This window comes from Prenolepis imparis, unplaced genomic scaffold (assembly GCF_030444845.1).
Source record: "Prenolepis imparis isolate NDT839.2.m4 unplaced genomic scaffold, iyPreImpa1.0 SCAF_1, whole genome shotgun sequence".
Classification (NCBI taxonomy): Eukaryota; Metazoa; Arthropoda; class Insecta; order Hymenoptera; family Formicidae; genus Prenolepis; species Prenolepis imparis.
The window spans coordinates 23,958,104-23,984,658 of record NW_028141159.1 but is presented as its reverse complement, the minus strand read 5'-3'; the positions used below and the strand labels follow the sequence as shown (position 1 = coordinate 23,984,658).

Genomic DNA, 26,555 nt, shown 5'->3' with positions numbered 1-26,555 from the left:
TTTGAATAAATGGATAGCGGATTATCAGAATAAGCATCAAGCGTTGCAAAAGGTAGATAGGGATATTTTGACTGGAATGAGCCAGGCTCTTCTCAGTGGTATCCTTTTTACTTAAATTTCTATATATATTATATTTCTGTTTGTTTTGTTATGGCTTGTTTTTCTGTTAATGTTTTGCAGTGGAATTGTCGATCTTTGCTGAGAAGGATTCCTGATCTATTGTATATATTGGAAAAATATAAAATTGGCATAGCTGCTCTTTGTGAAACGAGATTGAGTGATGAGATTTCTCCTCCTTCTTTCGCGAACTATGAAGTTTTTTCACGTAATCGTAACAGACAGGGTGGTGGAGTGGCTATCCTGATCGATAAAAAATTTAGATTTTCATTGGTGAATGATGCGCGTTTGAATGATGTATCTTCTAGAAATAAGATTGAGATCATTCTTGGTAGAGTGTGGCTTGGTACGGATAGGCACATCTTTATTTGCTCAGTTTATAGTCCTCCTCGTGGAAACAAGTACCCTTATACTAATTCGGGTGCTTGGCTTGAGATCTTTCAAATTTGTGAGGGTTATTCTCCTATTATTTTATGTGGTGACGTGAATGGTAAGAGTGCTCTTTGGTCCGATCAAGTTCTGGGGCCGGATACTGAGGGTGGGAAATTGGAGGCCGCAATCAATAGTGTGGACCTCTTTTGCCACAACAGGGGTGGTTCTACATGGGCCTCTGCCGATCTTTCGGTGACATCTGCTCTTGACATAACGTTGACTTCCAATTGTATTGCGCATGCTTGTGAGTGGAAGGTTTTGTCTTCCGGTTATGGTAGTGATCATTTTCCTATTATTACTTGGATCAATGACTTCATTTCCGGCTCTGATGTTGATTTTGGTAGGCCTTCCTTTTCTACTGTCGGTATCGATTGGCATGTATTCCAGGGAGAATGTATTAATTTCACTCAGACTTTTGTAATTAACCCTAGGGATCTCAATAGTACTTATAATAAATTGATTTCTGATCTATATCAAGCTTTATCTAAAGCTGGTGCTGTTCGTCATAACATTAACAATATACGGAAAAAAGCTCCTGCTCCATGGTGGGACGATGAATGTAAAGATATAATACACAATAAAAATCGAATCTTTAGAGAATTCAAGAGATGTCCATCTTTTTCGAATTTTCAAAAATACTCTGATATTTGTAAGGCGTCATCTAAAGCTTTTTCTAGGAAAAAGAGGGAATCTTTTAGGAATTTTTGTTCTTCTATTAACATTAATACACCTATTTCTAAGGTATGGTCATACATTAGGGCTTTCTCTAATAGGAAAAGCGGTAGGTCCAGCAGTATTGCGGTATCGGAGGTGGAGTTTGTGGCTGCATTTGATAGGTTGGTTCCTCCATTGAATCAACCCTTCTCACGGATGGATGAAGACGCGCTTATTGACTTGCCTTTTAATGGCACAAGATCCAATGCATCTTTTATGTTGGTTCCCTTTTCTATCGTGGAATATGAAGAAGCTGTTTCTTCTCTAAAGGCTAAGTCATCACCAGGTCCAGATCTTATATCGAATAAGATTATAAAAAAGCTACCTTCGGATACTCATTTATTGATTTTGAAAATCTTCAACATGTTTTATAATAAAGGTATATATCCTAGGCAATGGAGTGAGTATTACACTATATTCATTCCTAAACCTGGGAATAAGGGTGCTCTAAGACCGATATCACTTGCTAATAATCTTCATAAATTATTTGAAAAACTTATTCATAAAAGACTTGAATGGTGGGCTGAGAATAACCACATAATACAGGAGTTTCAGTACGGATTCAGAAGAGGTCTGTCCTGTATGGATAACATATCAATTCTTATTACTGATATTCATCAGGCCAATCAACGAAAGGAACTTACAGGTGTAGTTTTTGTTGATTTGATTGGGGCTTTTGATAATGTTATTCCTGACGCTTTGTTCATCTTATTGAGGAAATTTGGTCTTCCTTGTAAGGTTCTGAAGTTTATTAAGGATACCATCTCTTGTCGTCATCTTATTGGATTTGCTAACGGTGTTTCATTGCAGAGAAGACTGACATCGAGGGGTCTCCCTCAAGGATCTATTCTTAGCCCTATTCTATTTAATATGTACATATCTATTATTAATTCATGCTTGCCCAATTCAGTTAAGATTCTTTCTTATGCCGATGACATAGCTATTTATAGCTCGAATTCTGTGGTGGAAAACATTAGAGATCAACTGAATCTCGCTCTGGATAAACTGAATCCTCTTCTGAAAATGCTTGGACTGAGTGTGTCTCCTGCCAAATCTTGTTGTACGGTCTTTTCTACATTGAAATCTAGAAACACTCGTCTGTTGATCGGGCATGGTCGGTTTGACATCAGGATTGGGGGTGAGGTTGTTCCTTTTTCATGGGCTGTGCGATATTTGGGGGTTTATTTGGATCCTGAACTAAATTGGAGGGCTCACATTAGCCAATTGAGAAGTAGGGTTATTCCCAGAATTAACATCTTGAAAGCTATTTCTGGAATTAGATGGGGGGCTCATCCTAGTACTCTCCTTAATGTTTATAAGGGATTCATTCGTCCGGTCCTGGACTGGGGATGTCAGGCTTTTCATCCTATTGACTCGATAATATACACTAGAGCCTGTAGACTTCAATATGCCGCTTTAAGGGTTGTTTTGAGTATGATGTGTACTACTCCAACTAATGTTTTGCTGGACATTAATGGTGAGCACCCATTATCTTCAAGATGGCAATTTCTTACGAGAAAGCTTCTTTGCAAGATTATGGCTCGTGCATCTCACCCTTTAAAAAGAACCATAAAACGGATCTCTAATCTGCCTGAGGTTGACGGAGCTGTTTTTGGTCCTTTGGTGAGGACTTATCTCGAAAATATTCAGCTCTATTCTCAGATGGAGGAGTTCCACCTTCCGGGATATTTGAGTTTTTCTTACGATATTTGTCATTTTAAACCTAGCATTGATACTGAGCTCGGCTTTGAGCTTCACAGGGAATCAAGCATCCCGGACTCTTTTGAGAATTATTTGATGGGTAGTATGGGTGGAGTTTCCTTCTATACCGATGGTTCGAGAGAGGACTCTGTGAGTAGGGTTGGCTATGCTATCTTCTCCCCGGATATCGGATTGGAATGTAAAACCCGCATAAACGATTTCTGTTCTATATTCGAGGCGGAGGCTTATGCCATCCTTCATGCTATTAACATCATTATGGAACCAGATCATTGCATTGCTAAAGCAACAATTTTCTCGGATTCTTTAAGCGTTCTCTCTAGTTTGCGGAACCCTAGATTGGCGGGTAATACTCATACGATTATTATGAAAGTTAGAGATTTGTTATATAAATGTAAAGTAGATAACATTGATGTCAATATAATCTGGATACCCAGTCATAGGGGTATTGTTGGTAATGAACGGGCAGATCTGCTGGCTAAGGAGTCTTTGCACCTTCCTGATCCTCTCCTTATCTGTAGATGTCATTATACTAATTTGTACTCTAGATTCAAGTTTTTGGCTAAGGAGGATGCTGTTAGTGTTCTTTTGTCCCAAAGTCAATATAAAGGCGCTAGATATTTTAATTTAATCACGTCGGTGCTTTCTCCTCCATGGTATAATTGTCTCAGTACTGATCTCATGCGCTCGACTATTGTTCTGATTTCCAGACTCAGATCACATCATGTTGCTATTAATGGTCATTTGTGGGAAAAGAATATTGTTGCCTCTCCTGAATGTCCTTGTGGACACCCTTTTCAAGATTTGAATCACGTCTTTTTTGACTGCCCTAATTATATTGAATTTTCCAACAGACTCATCTCCTCAATACGTCTTATAGAACCAATCATTGACCTGGATATTCCTGACTTGGCTTTTTCCAATAATCCAAGAATCTATAAAAGACTGCACTGGTTTGTCAAACAATCGAAGATCATTATATAAAGTACTACTGACTTCATATACTTTCTAATTAAATACCATGTCTTAAAATGGTGTATGAGCATAAATAGCTCAAGCAGCCAATACAGAAGAAGAAGAAGAAGAAGGCGTGTCACGGCCGTCCGTATGCGGAGGGGGGAACGCACTGACGGTCGAGAACCCTCGACAGAGGCGGCAGAGCTCCACCCGCTGACGTCAGCGCGCGTTTTGCGGGGCGCGGTCGGAACCCCGGACTCCCGAGAATATCTCGGGGGAGACAGAGGACACTCTACCTCGAAGTCGGGGGACGGGGGAAGCGGAAGCCGGAAGTTCGGAGCACGGAGATTATCTCCGCAGAGGCAGCGTACGCGTCTACCTCGGGCTCTTTATTTCGGGCGGAAGAGTCTCCGATACGACGGAGTCGGAATGGTATCTGAGAGAGCTCTTATCGTGAGCTCTCTTTTTATATGGATCGAGTAACGGGATTGGAGGCTGGATCGAAGGAGGGGGAGTAGGGGTGATACGACTCGGTTTATTTCGGCGCGCGTCGGGCGTTTTCGTGGAACCGTATTTAACGGTTGGATTAATTAATTGTGGCGCTCAGCGCCTGCTGCCCTGCCCGGCCGGTGTTCGCCGGGCGCAGCCTTCCGACGGGTGGACGGTCGGAAACGATGCGAGGGGGCATCGTTACAGTATAAAACTCGCAAAATGCAGTCTTATATTTTTTCTTAAAAGTAATGTGTTTTCTGTACACCAATGGATTTATCTTATTATTCTATATAAAAGTATTAAGATAAGATTACTGAAAACTGAATGTTTCACAAGATATTTTGTATTCTTTGTCAAAATACTGTAACTTTGAAGCTCCTGTAACTCGAAAAATAATTTTAAAAAATTTTTTATTATATGTTTTGGAAAGCTTACGAGATAAGCTACAAGTATATGTAATAAAAAATAGGTTTTATTTAAAAAAATTGAAGGTGATCTTTATATGACCTTCAAACGACTATGCAAAGTCAAACTAATAACACCATCTTATCTATACCGCTTGAAACCCTATAACTTTTGTCTAAAACATTTTTTTCTAAAACCTTATCATTTCGAGATATTAGCCTGTTCTAATTAAAAAATGGGACATCCTGTATATACAATTATATGAATATTATTATTATACATGTGTGAACAAATATAATCCTTAACAATTTACCTTTTTTTTAAAAAAAGGTAAACAAGGGCGCCAAGTGTACGCGCTGTAAAATTAATATTAATATTAATATAATATTAATATATATTATTTATATTTATTATTAATATTTGTTTACAATACATAAACAACTCATGTAGACGTAATTTTAGAATCTACAGCACATTGTCATCTATCAAGCATCTGTTATTTTCACACAATAAAAAGGTTATTGAATTACGATCGCGATTCATAAAATCGATACGCGAATGTCACTGATGTCATCTCTTGTCAAACGGTTTAGTTGTAAATTTTTCCGACGTTTTTTAATGAAAAATTCTAACATCAAGATTTTACATGATGATATCTCCGATCATGATATTTATAGAGTAATAATAAAGATCGTTTTATTATATAATTTAAACCCAAGTTTTTGATTAAACTTAACAAGAACTCAATCGGTTCAGCCGTTACTGAGAACCAATAATCTGAGGTACTCTCAAATGCATAACTTGCGTAAAGATACACGGTCCGTCTCGTCGCTGCGCCTGACTTGGCGCGAAGCACTACTGTGTCTCTTGATTTATAATATTGTACATTTATCTGTTTGTATGTTTTTATGTGCGCTTACTTATTTTTTAAGTGATGAGTATTAATACATACTATGTATATAATTATTTTAGATAAATCAAAGGAACGGAAAGTTAATACTAAAGGATCAAAACAAACTGCAAAAAATGCAAATGAAATGATGTATGTGAGCGATATATTAAACACGTCAAATTTTAATAAATCTATTGAGTAAGTATATTAACATTATTAATTTACATACTAATTATAAATATAACGATCCAAATTTGACGATTCTGTATGAGACAATTCTGTATGAAACAATTTATACTTTAATAAAAATAATTTCTAAACACACTTTGACCAACATACGTGCAATTATTTTTTTTCTTATATTTCTTTCTTTTTTCGTCAATTTATATATACATATATATACCTATATATATATATATATATTCTATTATATTGTCAACGCAGATTAATTTATTTTATGTGGAAACGGATTTATTTCAAATGTACTTATTAACGATTATTTATTTCTAGTAAAGCTACCTGTGTTATAAGAAAAAAAAAGCAAAATATTATCGAGCAAATTATTATTTGACAAGACTGTTAGGTCGAAGCGGACAGTAAAGCTATATGTTATAAGAAAAGATCAAGCAAATATTATCGGGCAAATTATTGTTTGACAAGACTGTTAGGTCGAAGCGAAGATTTATGACCGAGATTTACGATCGATATTTATGACTAGACAGATGAGGTCAAATAAATAAATGCTGGAAAATTCGAGACAAATTTGACTTGAGCGAAAAAGTAAATATATTGGGGAAATCGAACATCTCGCAATTCTATATTTGACTCTGTATTTCTCTCAATTATATTTTAACTTTAATTTTATATTATCGAATATTGTTCAAATATTTCTACATTTATAATAATTTGTACCGTGATATACACGCGAAAATAATAGAAACAATTTTAAATATGCGTACTACATGTTTAGCTTCACCTAAAATATATTTAAATCTTATTCTTTGTAATTGCAGAAATGATAATAAGTAAATAATACCGCCAAGCAGCGTATTAGTATAATATCAACTGCTTTTAGTTCTTGTACAATATACATATACATACATTATAAATTTTCTCCATAAAAATAATAGTTCATTAAAAAAATTATTACATTAATCATTTTTTCAAATATATCTTTAAATAATAATTTCAATTTTTTATATATAATAATAATATATTTTCATATTTAGTACATTACATTTTAATATATTATATATTATATAATATAAACTTGTATACGTAATCAATAAGCATTATAATGATATTATTGACATAACTTTATTGATTTTAATAATTTCCAAACAGATATAAAAAAAAAACCTGCTCATTTAAAAGAAGTGTCCATATGAGAACGATCGAAACTTAGTCGATTTCTTACGAAATCTACTTACCGTAATATCACATTTACTCTGGTTACGTAATATGTAGCATCGGATAGACCTTCTTCGTGCACATGTCCAGTTTTAGTTTCCTTGTTAAGCATGCATGCTGTCATGTAAAGATCATCACTGTCAAGGGATAACCGGCCGTGCATCTCGATTCTGCGCGCCAACATCATTCTTCCTTTTGCCGTGCAAAATCTGCAACATATTATATAATATTAGTTTAGTATTATTTTATAATATTAATATATATAAAATGAACTGACTGAAAGAGCTGTACGCGGATGTTGATGCATCAATTACAGCAAAAAATGATTTTTTCGAGAATTAATTTAACTAAAAGACACTGGGAAGAACATGATAAGATGTTAGAAAATTTGACGACAGATATTATGATTGATTTTTTGTAACGCCGATGTCAAATTCTATAAAGAATAAGAATATCTCTAAGCGAAATTTCCAGAAAGAGCAAATCAAGGTTCAATAACAATAAGAAAAACGATGATAATCAAATACAGTCGTTCGAATCGAGATTTCAAAGCAAACCAACAATGTCAACAATGATTCAGGAACGTCAATGTTATTTGTGTCAAGGACAACATTTGATTTATTCCTGTAATCAATTTTTAAATTTATCTGTTGAAGATAGAATCCAAGCGATCAAACGATTAAAAAGCTGTGCATTGATTGTCTTTCTACAAGGATCATTTCGTTGTAAAATGCAAATCAAGTTGTGTCGAGAATGCAAAATAAGTCATATAATACATTATTATCATCAAACTAAGGAAACGGCGAGTTCAATATTAAGGATTTGTTGAATAGCGGGTTCAATATCAGAATATTTGATTGCAAATCGATTAAACAACTGATGTCTTTCAATAGTTATATACGTTTGTCAGTATAATAAGAATCCGTTAACGATAAATTATTAATATTTAAAGAGTTGGTAAAATATTCTAAAAGTCGTTAAACAATATTACGAAGTCAACCGAAAAACACAAAGCTGAAAAATCATTTTGTAAACACGAAACATTCGAGGCATCTCGGGACGGTCTGTTGTAAGATTTTCACCTTTTCGAGAAAATAAAGAAAGGCTTAGCGAATCGAGAGAAATAGCGACGAAACGATTAACAGTTCTGTTTAACTAGCATGCGTACTTGGCGTCTTCTTTTTATAAAAAAATAATTTTCTAGAGTAAAAATATACATACCTACCTAAGAAACAATAAAATTGGTCATTGGCTACCACATGGCAAGATTGATCGACAGCTGAGGCTCGACTTAACTTTCTACACGGAATACCTCCCTTCTTTACAACACGACGCGCACCGAGCGACTGACTGACTTTCTTGCTCGCTGCTCGCTTACATTCCGTCGTCTCGGCCGTTTCCGTAAGCGCTCGGCCGTGCTCGACTCTGTTCGACCTATCAATATATAGATGAATTGCTGATGGCAGTGGAGCCGCATGAGTAAGTGAGAGGCAAAGTTCCGTCTCTTTCTAATAAAGCCTGATTAGTTGGCGATTTGTTGACGATTTTTACGATGTTTTTATATATATAAATTAGAAAATAGTTAAATAGAATGAAAAAACTTTACTTACACGATTAAAATAATTAATAAAACGATAATTAATAAAACAATAAAACCTAATTAATAAATAAAACAATAATAATAAATAAAAACATTAAAACAAAAACAATTATTTATAAATATATATAATGTAAAACCAAATTAAATCAAATCACAACAAAATCTTCATAGAAGAAAAAAACACGCCAAGTATATAAAAAAATTCGACCTTGCATGCAAATATGCTTTGTAAAAATTTTTCTAAGTTTGAAAATAAAACTTAAAAATATATTTAGAAATATGTAGCTCAAAAATAAATATAAAATCAAAGCTACTCAATCAAGTATAAATAGTATATTAATTTTGCAGATTATTATCTGATCTGAAATATAAAATTTAATAAAGTATTACTTTTGTATTTTTAAGAATAATCATCTGCATAGTCAACACGATTTAGACCCGGCATTGAAAGAATTAAAGTGACGAACAATATATACAGAAATGTTTCAATAAAAATGTCTTGAACGTGTTAAATATACAATGTAAATTATAATTGCTCTAATAAATTTTATAAATAATATAATAATAATTAATAATAATAATAATTTTATAATTTTATAAATTTTTTTTATTTGTATTGTAAGACATGCTTTTAAAATGAAAATGTTAATTTAATTTTCTACAAATAATACTAAAAATTAATCTAGAATATAACGTGATAGTAGTAACCATAATATGTAAGAGATTTCAATTTCAAAATTTGTATAAAAATTATATACAGAAAAATAATAACAAATAAAAAATAACATAAATAGCGTGCGCATTATGCATTTCTAATAAACAATAATAATATATAAGAATAATAATAATAATAATAAATACTCTTTATTTAGATTGTGCACCTTGATGGAGTACAGGCTAGAATGCCAGAAATTTCTAATTTTAATAATGGAAATGTTCAATACGAACTTTTAATAAGAAACAATACGATAGTATCTAATCTGGGAAAATACAAACCCAATCAAATATTAAACAAACCAATTTCAGTAACAATTGGTGAAGTATTAAACGTTACAGGAAATATTTGTAAGTTATTATCCTTGTTATATATACAAGCATAGATACATATGTACATATACAGAGTATTAAAAAATTGAGCCGATAAATTTTGAAGAGAAAAATACTTTTAAACATTTTTTATTAATACTAATTTTCTCTACGTTTAATTTTAATACTACAAGATATGAGATGAGTTTGTGACTTTTAAGTTTGTCACCTTTGTATTGAAATTAATAGAGTAATTTTTTAACATTTTTTACTGTAAAAAGAATAATTTACTTATGTATTTGTTTTGTGTTTTGTTCAAGATTAAATTACAATTTAATTTTTTTACTTTATTTTACTTATATTGGTTTATTATTAAGTTATAAATTCTTATTTTAAAATATGTAGTATTAAGGCTCCTTGCCGACCATGTCGAAATCGTGACGTCAGAGGCGAGAAAACACACGCTAAAATTTATTTTTATTTGTCTGTGTAATAAAAAATTAATTTAATTAATTATATTTTTTTTTTTTTTATCTTGCATTTGTGGAGATTCTTGCTCTTGCTCGCTCCACACAGATATGGTTGCCTTTTTATAAATATTTTTCTGCAATGTAATTTTTAGAGTTTTAATTTGAAACTAAGTTTCCCTCCCAAAAAACGACAATTAACAATTGCAGACAAATATAAAGAAACTTATTTTTGCACTTTTAGTTAAATCTAATTCTTTAGTTTCATCATCCCTAGCAGATGAAACTCCTTTTTGAACATCTTTCTGTAAAAAAAAAAAAAAAACATTTTTTAAAAAACATTGATTATAAAACATTACTTGCTAAAAAAACATTAATTATATTTTTTTAATATAAAACTTAATAAATACCAAGTTTGTTTCTTTGTTAAAAGATCTCAGTTTAGCTCGATATGGTTCTATTTTTGTTTCATGGGTTTCCTGTTGGTATAAAAATCAAGGGTTAGTCCAAAAGTTTTCCTATTTCTTTCTGCAGGGTCTACACTAGAGTCGTAAAGTCGTAAGTCGTAAGAAATTGACCAATCACAGTTGAATGTGAAGAGAATAATCGACTGTGATTGGTTAATTTCTTACAACTTATGACTTTACGACTCTATTGTAGACCCCGCATAAAAGTAAAAATTGTCCAAAAGTAAGTTACTTTTTTACTTACTACTATATTGTTTTCAAGTTCTACAATGTGTATGTCTAAATGTATTTTTAGTTCTATCGGATTTTCATAATAACTATTTAGACAACAAGAACATTTCATTGCCCCATTGTCCAACGTTTTAAAAAGTGGACCAATTATTTTATAATTTTCTTGTTCTTCTTGATTTACTTTGTAATCTTTTTCTAAATGCTTTATAGCATTATCGCCGAATTTAAAAATTATTGTAATAATTTTACTCTTGCACAACGTGCATTTTAGTTTATTATATTCGTCTGTTTTATTAAAATTTTTAAGCCATACATCTTTATCTTCTAGTAATATTTCCTTATGGAAATCTTTCACATGCTTTTTAACATGTGTATAATCTTGTTTTAAGACATAAATGTTCTTGCATAATCCACATTTAACATTACTAGTGTTCATGGGCGCCGCGAGGGGGGTGCAAGGCGGTGCACTTGCACCCCCCTGGCCCTGGTCTATGAAATAAGTAGGGAAGGGACAGAGAAAAAAAATTCAGTAAAAAAAAGAAATCATGTAATATAAAATAATATCGATTATAATTTTTTTAATTGAACAAAAACTCAATGCTTAAATATTAATTAACATTTATAATAAGACTTTGGGAAATCAATTTTAGAAAAATCAATGTTTGAACAAAAACTTGAGCCGTCTTGGTTGCAATACTTGTAAACTATTAGTTGAAACTTTGTAACTATTTGCAATTGTAAAACTGAGATTCTTTAACATATTAACAGATCTGCAATATAAAAATTAGAATTTTTTAATTATTAATGAATTTTTATTAGGATTCAATAAATAACAACCAATGTTAACAAATATATAATTATGAACTGGGAAGAAACTGTTTTTCCAGTGCATCCTCTTTTGGGTGCACCCGCCCCTATAAGTAATTCTGCCGGCGCCCATGCTAGTGTTGTTAATTGAACGGAAGTACATCCACTTCCACGTGTGAGTATTTCTTTCCATTTTCTGTGAACAATATATTGAATTCGGCACGTTATTATATGACAGCTAATATTACATAATGTCAATAAATAAATAATTAAATTAATACAGTAGGCGACGAACATGATTCGTCTAATAGCGAGGAAAATTTCGAGGAAGCTATGAAGGCTGTAAATACATGTATAAGAGCGAGCGATATTCCCGATAATATTAGAAATATTCTAAACGATGATCGGTTGCATTAATTTGACAGCAAAGGTATGAATGATACGTTATTATAATTTATTATTCTATAATTTATTTTTAACCTGGTTTAGATATGTTCAAATTGATCGGTTTATTTCAGAGCAGCTCTTTTTGGATTATCGCGAAAGCGGTGCGTGATTTCGTTGATAATGAAAGGAAAGGACTATTACGACTTAAGGGTATTCTACCTGACATGACTGCAGACACTGAAAAATATATTACGCTCCAACAAATGTATGATACTGATCTTTAAATAACAGTTATATATAAGATGATACATGAAAAAGTAGTTCAGTCTCCATTGGCAATGTAAATAAAAATTTTAATTTTAGTAAATTTATTATTAAAAAGATAGCAAATGTTTATATTTAAATAGTTATTATTATCAATTATTAGATTAATTAATACGATTACAATATATTAATAATATTGAAGAATACATTATTAAAATGCATTATTAATTATATTATCGCACATTGACTATTAAGATTGGACTATTTTTTTGTGTTTTATTTTTTAATATCTAATCATAGACAACATCGAATTTATGTATATAGTTATCATAAACAAGCATCAGCAGATGTAGAAGCTGTATGGTGACGTACTTTGCAACTGTTACGTCAATTGGGGAGACCATCAGATTCAATTTTAGAGAAAGATGTTAAGTTGTTCTGCAGACATGCCACTAATATTCATGTAGAGAAAGGAAGCTGTATTGCAGGGTCTACAATAGAGTCGTAAAGTCATAAGTTGTAAGAAATTAACCAATCACAGTCGATTATTCTCTTCACATTCAACTGTGATTGGTCAATTTCTTACGACTTACGACTTTACGACTCTAGTGTAGACCCCGCAGAAAGAAATAGGAAAACTTTTGGACTAACCCTTGATTTTTATACCAACAGGAAACCCATGAAACAAAAATAGAACCATATCGAGCTAAACTGAGATCTTTTAACAAAGAAACAAACTTGGTATTTATTAAGTTTTATATTAAAAAATATAATTAATGTTTTTTTAGCAAGATTAAAAAATGTTTTTTTTTTTTTTTACAGAAAGATGTTCAAAAAGGAGTTTCATCTGCTAGGGATGATGAAACTAAAGAATTAGATTTAACTAAAAGTGCAAAAATAAGTTTCTTTATATTTGTCTGCAATTGTTAATTGTCGTTTTTTGGGAGGGAAACTTTCAAATTAAAACTCTAAAAATTACATTGCAGAAAAATATTTACAAAAAGGCAACCATATCTGTGTGGAGCGAGCAAGAGCAAGAATCTCCACCAATGCAAGATAAAAAAAAAAAATATATAATTAATTAAATTAATTTTTTATTACACAGACAAATAAAAATAAAAAGGATCGATATATTTATTAAAATATTAATAATTTATAATTTTAAGAACTATAAAAATTATAATTTTTCACATTTAATTACATTTTTAAATAATAAATATATTAATAAATATTAAATGCATGTTTATTAAAAATTTGGTTTTTAAATTTGCACCATTTTGCAGCAGTTGCTAATGTGACACCCATTCGATTAGAAAAGCGAGCAATATACTTTTTAAATTATGTTTATTAAAACCGCTACGGGCCGGTCAGCTTTCCTAACGGAAGAGGGGCAGGGTGGTGTTGCCGCGAAACTAATAGATTCGCGAATGACAAAGTCGCGAAATACTTAAACGCAGGACTTACAATTTACATGACGAGACGAGACACGAAATAAACGACGTGATATATTTGGCCATTTTAATCATAGAAGTTTATTATAAAAAGAAAATAACATAAATTTATTAAAGAGAAATTAAGGAAACAGAAATATAAAAGTAATATAAGAAAGTAACCAGTACTAGGCCGAATGCGACAGAAACATCAATCCGATCAACAGTAATGACAAGTTTGCGGTACGAGAAGGTAACAACGAAAATACGACGCTAGGGCTGCGTAATATTAACGGTAACTTTAACTTATGAAAAATAATAAGAAAATAATAGACTAACAATAGTGACGCGTAATAACAATAACAATAAGCAGGCGAAATTCGTTAGCACGATCTACGACTTTAACAATAAGAGCGAGATAATCTCTCGCGGCGCAATCCGCTAGTCTTCCGACGGCACGCGGTCGGGTCTTCGTTCTCTCTTTCTTTTCCGCGTGCGCGCTCTCGCGTGATCTCTCTCACGTTCGCGCTCTCTCGCCGATGGTCGCGAGTATCATCGGTTCTCTCTACCATTAAAGGTTTTACGCGAACTCTTTTTACATACGCTCGGATGTCACATTTCGTTCGGATCGATAAATAATCCCGCGACAAGATTCTCTCGCTGCGACGGCACTCACTCAATCGCACGACACAATTATACGAAGACGCGACAACGCACAGTCGCGATATGCAACCCGACCGAATCCCGGAGAGACGATTAATTTAATCCACGGACTGACGGTCTCGGAGGCTCTCGCCACTTAACGTCGATCGCTCGCAAACATCAAAATACAACAGGTCGGGCAGAGCCCTCGCGAATTTCTTCAACCTAAAGTTACACGCCAAAAACTCGCGACGACGCTAGAGTGGCTAAGTTTTAAGCACTCTCTAACTTTGTTATCGATGAAGCTCATTGTTTAATATTAAATGTAATTATTAATTATTATATATTTTATTATATATTATATATTGAATATTGTACAGGTAAAGGATGATATTCTTCAAAGTTTGCATATGAAAGATGCACTGATATTCTCTCAGCCAGTATTTCGTCCTAATCTATATTATGATGTGTGGTTCCTAGAAACACTAAAGAAACCATTTGTACATTTGAAAAACTTTAATTTAGATGCATTAGGTCTTTCAGATAATTCTATTCCTATCCCAGTGAGAAATGGTGGTCGAATCGATGTCGATTCGACGTCGAATCAACGTCAATTGATGTTGAATTGACGTCGATTCGACCAATCATTTCTCGCTGGGATGGTAAGTTAAATTTTATTGTAATTATATGATATTTTATGAATTGTTGACAATAACATTACGGATTGTTCATGAACATAATATTTTTAGCATAAAAGGAATTGTGGTATCATTTATTGTAGAAAAAAGGAAACAACTGAAATTGTTGCACATAAATTGACTCTTGCTGGCATTACAACACTGGCGTATCATGGGAGTATGTATGATTTTTGTAACATATTGATTTTATAACAAATTCATAAGACGATATTATTTTATTTTAATATTTGAATAGGTTTGAAAACTCAGGAACGTAAATTATTATCTTGCATCTTATTATCTTTAAAAAGCAATATAATGTTGAGAGAAAGAAAATATTTTTATTATATAAATTATATAAATTTTTTATTATATAGATTTGTAATTCATTGGACAGTACCTAAGAATATTGCAGCATATTATCAAGAATCAGAAAGAGCTGGCAGAAATGACAATCCAGCACTTTGCAGTTTATTTTAGCAATGAAGAATACGGACCTATTTCCTTTCTTATCAAGGAGGAAATTAATACGCATAAAAATTCGGAACTTGCAAAAATTAAATGGCAAGATTTTGAAAAAAGTGTTGCATACTGTTTAGAGGCAAAGTACGATCTATATTCTTTGTTATAAATAAAAATTTAATTATTTAGAATAAAAGAGAATATATTATTGATTTAAAGATCTTTTAAATGTTATATATTTTCAAGTCTGAAAAATCTTTTTGGGAACAAAGATATAACATATATTAAAATTATGGCAGACCTGTATTGATAAAAATATTAATTAAAAGAATTTTTTAAGGTATTTTTAAATATATCAATAATAATTTTTATATTCTCTTATAGATGCCGACATGCAGTATTTTCCAAGTATTTTGGAGATTCTCCTCCGCCTTGCAGAAATAGTTGCGACATATGTAAAAACAGAGACGAAGTGCGAGCGAGAATTGCTCAGTTTGAAATGTGTGCAGCTAAAAAATGCCGAAGTAATATAGGCAGTGTAATGCAAATGAATTACGATAACAGTGAAATGTATGTGAAAAATTATATTTATAGCAAATATTTTTTTTCATATGTTGTAAAATACTATTTACATATAAAAATGTTTACAATTGCATAATAGTAATGAATTTGATGAGCCGGGAGAATCAAGAGATAGGATTATAGCAGCTGAAAAACGAGAAAGAAGAGAACTTATTGTGGAACAATTTGCACTTCAGCGCAATTCATCTAAAGAGGATAAAGTAAGTTTTGGCTATGAGTATATTTTTTATTTATATTTATTTTTATACTTATATTTATTTATATTTATATTTTTTATTTGCTTCTTCTAGATAAAGCGACAGAACATTGAATACACGAAAAAAGCGCATGTTCGTGCAGCCGACAGTACAGATAAAAAAATAAAAGGTTTAACCGTTCAAGTAAGACATGTGCACTATTCTTTTTGCATTCAATATTTAGTATTTTTACATGGTTTTGATTATTTGTTTTTATTATTTTTAAGTAAGTATTACCTCAATATAATTGTAAAATTTGATAATATTTTCTTCAATATTGTCTATCTAAATATAGAGTAAAAAAATTAATGCCTAAATAAAAAAATTAATTTAGTAAATCATAGCAGTACGATATAGAAAAAAATTAGTGGTACGTTTTACCGAACTTGCCTTGTGAATAAAAATTTGTGAATAAAAAAATAATCTTGAAACTTTTTGCCGATTTTTCAACAGTTCCATTATAGGATTAAATAAGATGAAAAAATGATTTAATAATAAGTTTAATTGCTTATCTTTCTCAATGTGATAGCTTAAGCACGAGGTGCCGAATATTACATGAAAATCACGCAAAATAAATTTATAAACTCAATAACGGATCGCTTGAGAAGGAAACAAACATTGCGGCATTCGAGGGAGGCTAGCTGCAATACAACAGCGTTAACACCTTAAAATATTTTAACTCTGATTACAAAATACAGTAGAGATACGATTTAACGAACGGTACGATTTAGCATATTTTCCCCTAATTAATAATGATATATTATTGGCATAACTTTACTATTTTTATTAATTTCCAAATAGATATCAAAAAAAAACCTCATGTAAAAGAAGTGATACCGATACAAGAACGATTGAAACATAAAATCTTACGAAATCTACTTACATTGGTGGTGTCACATTTGCTCTGTTTACATTATGTAGCATCAGATAGCATCCTTCTTCGTGCACCTGCCCAGTTTTAGTCGCCTTGTTATAAGCATGCACACGCTGTCAAAATAAAGATCGTCACGATCACTTCCAAGGGATGCAAAATCGACTACGCATTTCGAATCTGCGCACCAATATCGTGCCCCCTTTGGCCTTAGTGCAAAATCTGCAATATATCATTAATATATATTACATAATAAATTAGCCGGAAAAGCCGAATTTTACTTGGTACGATGCCAAGACTGAATTTCGGAATTACATTTTAAATATAAAATAGTCAATATAAATATTTAGAAATCAATTGGCTATAAGAGCCGTACGCGGATGTTGATGCGTCGATTCCAACGAAAATTAATTTTTCGTTGAAATTAAATATTTGTGCACGGGGTACGAATTTTGCTTGGTACACTGCCAAGACTTATTCGGAATAATCTCTTAGTGATAAAATAGTCAATTGAGATTTTCAATCAAAATTATGTAGGTGCATGGGAATTGTTAAGAAAATATTACGAGAATGAAATAAGAGTTATTTGCAAGCGACATGTTCAATGTTTTTTTTAATTACCGCAATTTAATGAAAAATAATTTGAATAGCATAATAAAAAGACACAAAGAAGAACATACTGAAATGTTAGAAAATTTAACGACAGATACTATATAATTGAGTTTTTGCAATGCCGATGTCAAGTTCTAGAACGAGCATCTCTAAGCGATATTTCGAGAAAAAGCAAATCAAGGTTTAATAACAATGAGAAGAACGATGATAATCACATACAGTCGTTCGAATCGAGATTTCAATGCAAAACATTGTCAACAACGGTTCAGGAATGTCAATGTTATTTGTATCAAGGACAACATTTGATTTATTTCTGTAATCAACTTAAATTTATCTGTTGAAAATAAAATCCAAACGGTCAAACGATTAAAATTGTGCATTAATTATCTTTCTGCAACGATTATTTCGTCGTAAAATGCAAATTAAGTTTGTGCCAAACATGCGAAGGCAGTCATAATACCTCATTATCATCAAACTAAGGAGACGGCGAGTTCAATTAAATCCGTTGAATAGCAGGTTCAATACCAGAACATTTGAAAATCAATTAAACAATTGTTTATCTTTTCTTATAGTTATACGTTTGTCAGTATAAGAATCCGTTGACAATACATTATTAAAATTTCGGGAATTTAGAATAGCCTATCGATAAACGATGTCAACCGAAAACACGTAGCCGAAAAATCATTTTGTAATGTAAATACGATAAGTCGAAATATCTCGGAACGGTTTGTTGTTAGATTTTGACCTTTTCGAGAGAACGAAGAAAGGCTTGGCGAATCGAGAGAAATAGCGATGAAACGATTAACAATTTCGTTTAACTAACGCGTGCCTTTTTTATAAAAAAAGTAATTTTCTAGAGTTTATGCATACATAAGAAACAATAAAATATTACTCACTGGCTACCACGAGGCAAGACCGATCAACAGCTGAGACTAGGCGACTAGACGTTCTACGCACGGGATGCGAACTTCCCATCTATACAATACGACGCGCACGGAGCGACTGACTTCACTGAGTACGTTTACACGGTACCCTTAATCAGGTTTAATAACACCCGTAGTTGTAAAACTGACCAATCACAGCCATTTCCCTGAAGAATGGAACGGCTGTGATTGGCCAGTCTTACAACTACGGATGTTATTAAACCCGATTAAGGGTGCCGTGTAAACGTACTCAAAGACTGACTTTCTTGCTCGCTGCTCACAGGCTCGCTTGCTATTTCGTTGTAGGGATGGGCGATACAATATCGATACACTTATGTATCGATACTTTTAATGCCAAATATCGATATTTTGTATCGATATTCTATGATCCCGATATTTATGCATATCGATACATAGCCTATCAGTATCGGGCGTCGATACCACGGTCTTGTATACAGGTCTGGGCACTTCGGCGAAAATATGTGAGCGGAAGTGACGCCAATATGGCGTCTACAGTTGGCCGATTACCAGGAGCGTAGACACGTTTTCGGCACCCAAAAGATAACAATTGTTTTCAATGGCTTTATTAATTGAAGCTTTTCCTCCCACTCTTTTCTTCGTTCATCATCTTTTGGTGCAGAAAACATTGATAATTTCACTTTGCAAGTAGCATAACCTGTATTACAACCAGGTACTATACATTTGTAAGACATATTTTTTTTCGCGTTATCAATGTTCAACTCACTCAGCGAATACTCGCTAATCATATATGATATATAACTGTATATAAGTGATTATATATCATATATCATATATATCATATATAAATATATGATATATATGATATATGATATATAATCACTTATATATGATATAAAATATGTGATACAAAGAGACCGTGTGCTAAACAGCCACAAATATACGGCACTATGTTGTCTGACAAAACATGCCAACTGCGCTTGCGCGTCGGCCTATTATAGTCGCCATATTGGCGTCACTTCGCTCACACCGGTTTATATGAAAATAGTATAGGAGTGTCCAGACCTGTATACAAGACCGTGGTCGATACTGATCATTTTCAGAATTAAAGCTTTTGTGTGCGTTCCGGATTCGTTTGATGTTCATTATTTTAGGAAAAAAACGAAGAACGCAGAACGTGCTTGAAAGGTAAGGCTCGAAAAGCAGATGCAAATCAGAACTCATACCTGTAATAACCTTACAAGGCAGTAAACCTTGTGGTAGTAAACTTACTAGTAACCAACGCGTTTTGATTGGCTTCTACTTTTTTGCCAAAGTGTAAATTCGCCCTAACATTTCATTTGAAAGCAATATATATTTTATAATATTTTTATTGTTGCTTTTTATAATTTAAATTTTTATAGTTGATCGAGAATAAAGATATTTCTAACCTCAAACCTCGAACGTTTAACGTCCAGTTCTAATAGTGAGTCTCAAAACACAAAACATGCACAAAAAAGTACGTACATTGATTATTCCATCCATTTCTTTATAACTTTCCTTGTATTCTGATTATTATATTCTTTTAAAGCAGCATAAGCTATTAATTTGTAATGACTTTTTTATCAGTGCAAAGATCAAACTAATTACAAAAAAAGTTTTTCATTAAATACATTTATTTTTATTTAATAATAATTATATACTTTTTGTTTTTGATACTTAATTGTATTTGTTTTGTATTGAAAAAAATGTATTAAAATTTTAACATTTTTACTTCTGGCCTGAAATGTATACATAAAATAACATCATTATTTTTATTGAAGTTTTGCTATATTATTGATCACATTTTTCATGTTTCAGTGCCACCAACAAGTGATATTTGGAAACATTTTGTGAAGGATGATATTATACTTCCAGATGCAAACTTTGTGGAGTGGAAGTGAAAACATGTGGTAATACCACAAATCTAAACTTTCATATACAACGCAATCACCCTGAAATAAAAATACATAATCTGGAGAAACCTAAAAAAAATCTAAAAAAGAAAATGGATAATTATAGATTTGAACCGAATAATGATTATGATCAACTGCCTCCTCCATCAGGATCAAGTGATTCATCCAATTTATCAACGGCAAAGGTTAATTTGGAAAAATTAAGAACAATTTCAAATAAACAAATGAAATTGGATGTAGCTAGCTTTCACTACTCAAAAATCTTTCCAAGGTAATTTTACAATCTAAATATAAATTACTAGAAAAGTTTTAAATATTATTAAATATTATTAAATAATTAAATTTCCTATTAAAAAATTTGTTTATTAAAATAATAAAAGTTAAGCAAGAATACAGTTTTAATTAAGTAATTTTTTAATTGTACTTTTAAGTTTTCTAAAAAGTGAAATTTTGTTAGTACAAAATAATTATCTTTCTTTATTGTTAAGTTCTTTTTATTTTATTTAGCCTATTTGAAATATAAAAAGTACTTTTGATATCTAAATTTAAAAAATTTTTTTTAAATATAGATGGAGGAGTAAAAGCCAACGAAATTACTAATGAAATTTTATTTTTCATCGCTAAAAATAATTTACCGTTTGATCTGGTAGAAAGTGAAGGATTTTTGGTTTTAATGCGTAAAGTAGCACCTTTATACAAAGTTCCAAGTCGAAGAACTATTACAAAATTAATAGAAGAAAGATACGATGGTCTGTCAACTATTGTAAAAGAAGAACTTCGTGAAGTTCACGATATATGTTTGACGACTGATGTAGAGACGGAATCCAGCAATACAAAAAGTTTTTTAGGTTTAACAGCCCATTACTTAGTCAATGAAGAGCATAAGAGTGTTACAATTGGCGTGGAAGAACTAACAGACAGACATACAGCAGATTACTTAAGAGAAAAATTGTTAGATGTTACTTCACAATGGAATATAACAAAAGAAAGCGTCGTAGCTGTTGTTTCAGACAGTGCAGCTAATATCAAGAAAGCCATAGTAGATTCATTTGGAGCTGATAAGCATTTACCATGCTTCGCACATTTGCTAAATCTTGTTCCCTCAAGAATCATCGAGAATGATGAGATCATCAGTCCTTTAATTACCAAAATAAAAAGTATTGTAACATTTTTCAAAAAATCTGTAGTTGCTGCTGATAAACTTAGGCTTGAATCAGATTTAAAACTTATACAGAGTGTAGACACACGTTGGAATTCCTGTTATGAAATGCTAGATTCGTCGAATTAGCTGATAAAATATCGGTGATCCTTTTACTTATGGACAGTGGGCCAGAAATGTTAATTGCAGCTGAACTGAAGATTGTTAAAGAATTTATTCAACTATTAGAACCTTTCTATGAAGCTACACAAATTGTTTCAAAAGAGAAATATTTCATTGGAAGCAAAACCATTCCGGTGATAAAAACTATCAAAAATAAATTAAATATGTCAATAACAACTACAGAATCAGGAGCACGTCTGAAGAAACTTTTGTGTGAAGAATTCTCCAAAAGATTCGAGAATATTGAACAAATATGTATATTGGCTAGTGCTACTCTCCTGGATCCCCGATTTAAGAAACTTCATTTTGACAACCATCTAGCATACTCAAATGCGCTTAAAAAATTGATAAGAACATTAAACTCTATGTACGTCATGTACGAAAATAATAATGTACAATCTGCAAAGCAAGCTAATTCTTCACAAATATCAGATTGCGATATTAATAATTTTTGGTCGTTTCATGAAACGATTGTGAATTATAACAAATCTAAAAAGTTTGAAATTCATGATCAAAATAAGATGCCCGAAGATTTACGTTACTATCTACATCAAGAAGTTGTTGAAATATATGTTAATCCTATCACTTTTTGGAACCATTATCCACAATCTTCATTATCTAAAATCGCAAAAAGGTATTTAACTGTTATGGCTACCTCTGTCCCATCAGAACGTCTTTTTTCGAGAACAGGCAATATAATGATTGACTGTAGAAACAGACTTAGCGGTTTACATCTGCAGCAACTACTCTTTTTAAATTCTCTTTCATTTGAAGAATGGAGAATGTAAAAAATATGACTGATTGTTTCTATTGTACGGAAGTTTTGTATTTTTATTTTAAAAATAAATTTAAAATAAATACAATATTTTGTTACAACTCTTTACAATTATGTAAAACAGTTTTACAGATATCCAAAATGTATCGATACTGAGAGTATCGATATTTTTTTATGCAATATTTTAGGTGTATCTTGTTAGATTTTTGATACATATCGATATCTTGTATCGATATTTTAAAATTTTAAAGTGTATCGCCCATCCCTATTTTGTTGTCTCGGCCATTTCCGTAAACGCTCGGCCGCACTCACAATCAGCTGCCGCTAGCCCATGCTCAACTGTGTTGAACACATCGCATATAGAATGGCTGGCAGTGGAAGGGGAGCCGCACGAGTAGAGTGAGAGACAAACAGCCAAATAATATAAAGTTACGTTCCGTCTCTTTCTAATATAACCTGATTAGTTGGCGACATGTCGACGGTTTTACGATGTTTTTATTTATAAATATTAAAAAGATTTGATAAATAGAATAAAAAACTTTATTTACAAGATTAAAATAATTAAACGATAATTAATAGTAAAACAATAAAACAAAAACAATAATATATAAATATATAATGTAAAATTAAATTAAATTAAATTAAATTAAAGGCAAAACAAAATTAATTATTTAAGAAATTAACAGATTAATTTGAAATAAATTTAAATAATTGCAATTTATATAATAAACTGATACACTGACATCTGCGTTCGGCTCTATAGCTAGTCTATATTTATATATGTATATATTTGATATTGAGAGCCTAAAAAAATTCTTCATATTTAAATAAAATCAAAGACTACATTGAGAGATACATAATTTTATTTTATATGACATGTGCGCGTGCGTATGCGTGTATGCGTCATGTGTCAGTCGAAATATATATATATATATATATATATATATATATACCGGGTGAGGCAATAATTATTAGCACCTTAAATATCTTTATAAATATTGATTTTAGACAAAAATATTTTAAACAAAAGTTGTAGGGTTTCGAGAGGGACATAATATCGTAATCAAGAATTGCCCTTGAGTGGCGTTTTTCAAGGTTATTTGAAGGTCATTTGTTTTTTTAAAATGGAATTATCTAAATTTTTTGATATAAATCGATTCCCCGCAATATTCACTATAAAAAGTTATAAGGGCAACATGGCCAAAAAATGAATAGTTTACGAGATATTTTATAAATTAATGCAAACATGTCAAACACGCGGCCCGCGGGCCGCATGCAGTGCGCCAACAAAAAGATTGCGACCCACCGAGACTTTTTAAAAATCTTTCGAAAAAAATATTAATTAATTATTTTTAAGTAAATAATATATTAAATTGTAATATTTTTCGGATTATTGTTCGTTATTTCTATTATGATGAAATCGTTCCCGAACCTTTCCCTTTCCGAAAAATTTTATTCTTTTCCAAATGCAAAGGTCTTGAGTCCACATCAATCTTCTAACGATATTTTGTCGAATGTCATTTGTCATGCAGGAAAGCAACTAAGTCCTGCCGAGTACACATCTTTGCTTTACAATTAGATAAAGGTTGTATTATAGGTAGAATAGCAAATTCTAATAGAATAATAAATCTTCCTTCTTATTTTTTCAAATTGATTACCATCACCCGTCCAATTGTCACGGCGGTTAACGATGCTTTCACAATTTAAAAGCCCATTAGGAAAGTAGGAATGCAATCGAACGATAGGACGACTGAGAGCGTGCAATATTTCAGCTCCGTCAACAAAAGAAAAAAAAAAGAACCTTTGAGAATCCGAACATCAGAACGAGTTTTAGAAAAAAAAGAAAAAACAGGAAAGAAGAATAAATATATTGTATACATTTTATATTCATTAAAGATATTTATGAAAGAAATAATAGGATGATAACGTAACAAGAAAGTTGCAAATATTATTATATAAATATACTATACTCATGAAAGAAATAGCAGAATCTGCATTTTGTAATGCTATGTACTACATATGTGATATGCAGTACTACTTATGTGATCAGTGATATATTATATTTCTTGCACAATATCTGCTTTCTTATTGTTACGCAATGCTATTACTTTTTATAAGTATATAAAAAAAGATTTTTAATTATCTTATACTTATTTCAGGAAAGTCTACTAGATCTTCTAACGTGAGAATTAAAAATCTTTTGCACCAATCAGAAAATTCTGAATAAATTTTGTAAATTATTATTATTTGAGAGGAATATTCAAGAATTTTTTCAAGGCGTTATCTCTATAATAAAGTAAAAATTGCATTTTTTATTTTTAGGAATTTTTTAAAATTTAAATGTAAGAGTAAACAATTTAAAAAAATTTTTTTTAGTATAAAAAAAGCATTTTTTTATTAACATAATTTTTATATCAAGAATTTATAAACATAAACATTTCAAAAAAAAATTAAATTTAAAAAACGTGTTTTTTTTGCTTTGAAGGAGAGGAAAAAGTTGTGGAGTTATGAACCGCGCTAAAAAACTTTCTTTTGGTTTAGAAATATTGCGCAAATATTTTAAGTCATATCGCGCGGGGGCTCTTTTCACCACCTTATCCGGCTATAGTCTTTATATTTATATATTATATTTCATTTTTAATGATTTTATTTATACATAATAGTATAGGGTGTCACTTAATTTGCGCTTACTAAGTACATAGCGTTATTTTTTACCAAAAAATAAATTGAAAAGACCTGAATAATTTTGTACTATAACATTTAATAAAGGAGTAATTATTGAATAAAGTACGGGCACAAAACAGCGCCGACCTTTAGCCTGGCGCACGTCAGTGTGCCGCGCGTCTTGCAGTGTGCGTGGGCACACATTACATTGGAGCTGCTACAATTCTATTCAAGAATATTGCATTGAATGGGCGAGGTATCCTGAAGCGATGCAAATTATGCCGACATCCCGCGTAAACGGAGGCCGAGTAAGACACCCGCAGGGCTTTCGTCGGTAAAAGTTCAGTACTAGCTTTGACCTTTCCCCGGGGGTCGGAGAATGTTCATGAAGATTTCCGTGTAAAAAAAAATGAAAAAAAAAGATAAAAGTCACATTGATGTTTGAAATTACATTTGTGTGAGCGCGCACATGTGAGCATGTGTGTGCGCGTGTGTATCACTTCGGAACATCCCACCATTCAATGCAATATTCTTGAACAGAATTGCAGCAGCTCAAATTGATAAAAATAACAGACACATATTTTAAATCATAATTTGTTAAAAAACCGACTTTTTTCAGATTAACATAACTCATAGAAGAATTATCATATCAAGTTCCGCCAAAGCGCATTTTAAAGAGAAAAGTTTGAATTTTCACGCGCTTCTTATCTCATTGAGCTATGTTAATTGATTCACGCCGTGCAATTCAGGAAAGTGGACCTTCCATCAGTTTTGCAGGTTCTCACTCATTCGCCATTGCAAAACTAATCATTCTACGTAATCGACACTAAATTTTTTAAAATTACAGACTTCAAGCTTTATTTTCGTTTCTGAAACACTTATTGTTAGATATCATAATTATTAGTTCAGTTATAAATATTTGAAGTTTTACCATTTTTTTTACTATCTTTTTACTATTTTTCTTACTATTATTACTATTTTTACTATTTTTCAAGTTTACCGCTTCTTTTTGGCCGAGTGTATATTGCCATCCGAATATCACTCTGACACAATTAGTTAT

General features: G+C 31.6%; 3 protein-coding genes and 2 pseudogenes across 10 annotated transcripts in view; 4 read left to right on the top strand and 1 right to left on the bottom strand.

Annotated features, from left to right (window-relative positions):
• LOC145937124 (uncharacterized) overlaps positions 1–18,980 on the bottom strand; it is a 153,867-nt gene extending 134,887 nt beyond the window's left edge. For 2 of the 4 annotated variants that reach the window (XM_083039997.1, XM_083040004.1), the window contains exons 1-4: positions 18,796–18,980; positions 17,300–17,509; positions 8,360–8,572; positions 7,159–7,347 (exon numbers count right to left, since the gene is read on the bottom strand). In XM_083039997.1, the coding sequence (XP_082896123.1) occupies positions 7,159–7,347; positions 8,360–8,572; positions 17,300–17,340 (443 nt within the window). In that variant the 5' untranslated portion in view covers positions 17,341–17,509; positions 18,796–18,980. Of the gene's footprint in view, positions 1–7,158; positions 7,348–8,359; positions 8,573–17,299; positions 17,510–18,795 lie in introns of those variants that run through there. The other 2 variants (XM_083040012.1, XM_083040020.1) reach the window with 2 other exon arrangements.
• LOC145937152 (NEDD8-activating enzyme E1 regulatory subunit-like) lies at positions 11,562–13,488 on the top strand. 4 transcript variants are annotated; one of them, XR_014425509.1, is made up of 5 exons: positions 11,562–11,911; positions 12,020–12,166; positions 12,260–12,388; positions 13,060–13,128; positions 13,210–13,488. XR_014425509.1 is itself a non-coding variant. In XM_083040059.1 (5 exons), the coding sequence occupies exons 2-4, from the start codon at positions 12,137–12,139 to the stop codon at positions 13,079–13,081; spliced, it is 186 nt and encodes a 61-aa protein (XP_082896185.1). In that variant the 5' UTR covers positions 11,562–11,911; positions 12,020–12,136; the 3' UTR covers positions 13,082–13,128; positions 13,210–13,488. The 4 variants fall into 4 exon arrangements, 3 of the variants coding, with proteins under 3 accessions (XP_082896185.1, XP_082896175.1, XP_082896166.1); XM_083040059.1 differs by having other exon boundaries at positions 12,255–12,388; XM_083040049.1 differs by lacking the exons at positions 13,060–13,128; positions 13,210–13,488 and adding an exon at positions 12,712–12,871 and having other exon boundaries at positions 12,023–12,166; positions 12,255–12,388.
• Positions 14,047–17,087, top strand: LOC145944385 (ATP-dependent DNA helicase Q5-like; annotated as a pseudogene). The gene is made up of 8 exons (XR_014426667.1): positions 14,047–14,070; positions 14,840–15,022; positions 15,209–15,314; positions 15,393–15,742; positions 15,983–16,168; positions 16,260–16,380; positions 16,471–16,560; positions 16,946–17,087. The product of XR_014426667.1 is annotated as an ATP-dependent DNA helicase Q5-like (transcript).
• Positions 18,981–19,325: 345 nt separating the features above from the next.
• Positions 19,326–22,023, top strand: LOC145948908 (E3 SUMO-protein ligase ZBED1-like; annotated as a pseudogene).
• Positions 22,024–22,052: 29 nt separating this feature from the next.
• Positions 22,053–22,844, top strand: LOC145948902 (E3 SUMO-protein ligase ZBED1-like). The gene has a single exon (XM_083058483.1). The coding sequence runs from the start codon at positions 22,053–22,055 to the stop codon at positions 22,842–22,844; it is 792 nt and encodes a 263-aa protein (XP_082914609.1).
• The last annotated feature ends 3,711 nt before the right edge of the window (positions 22,845–26,555 follow it).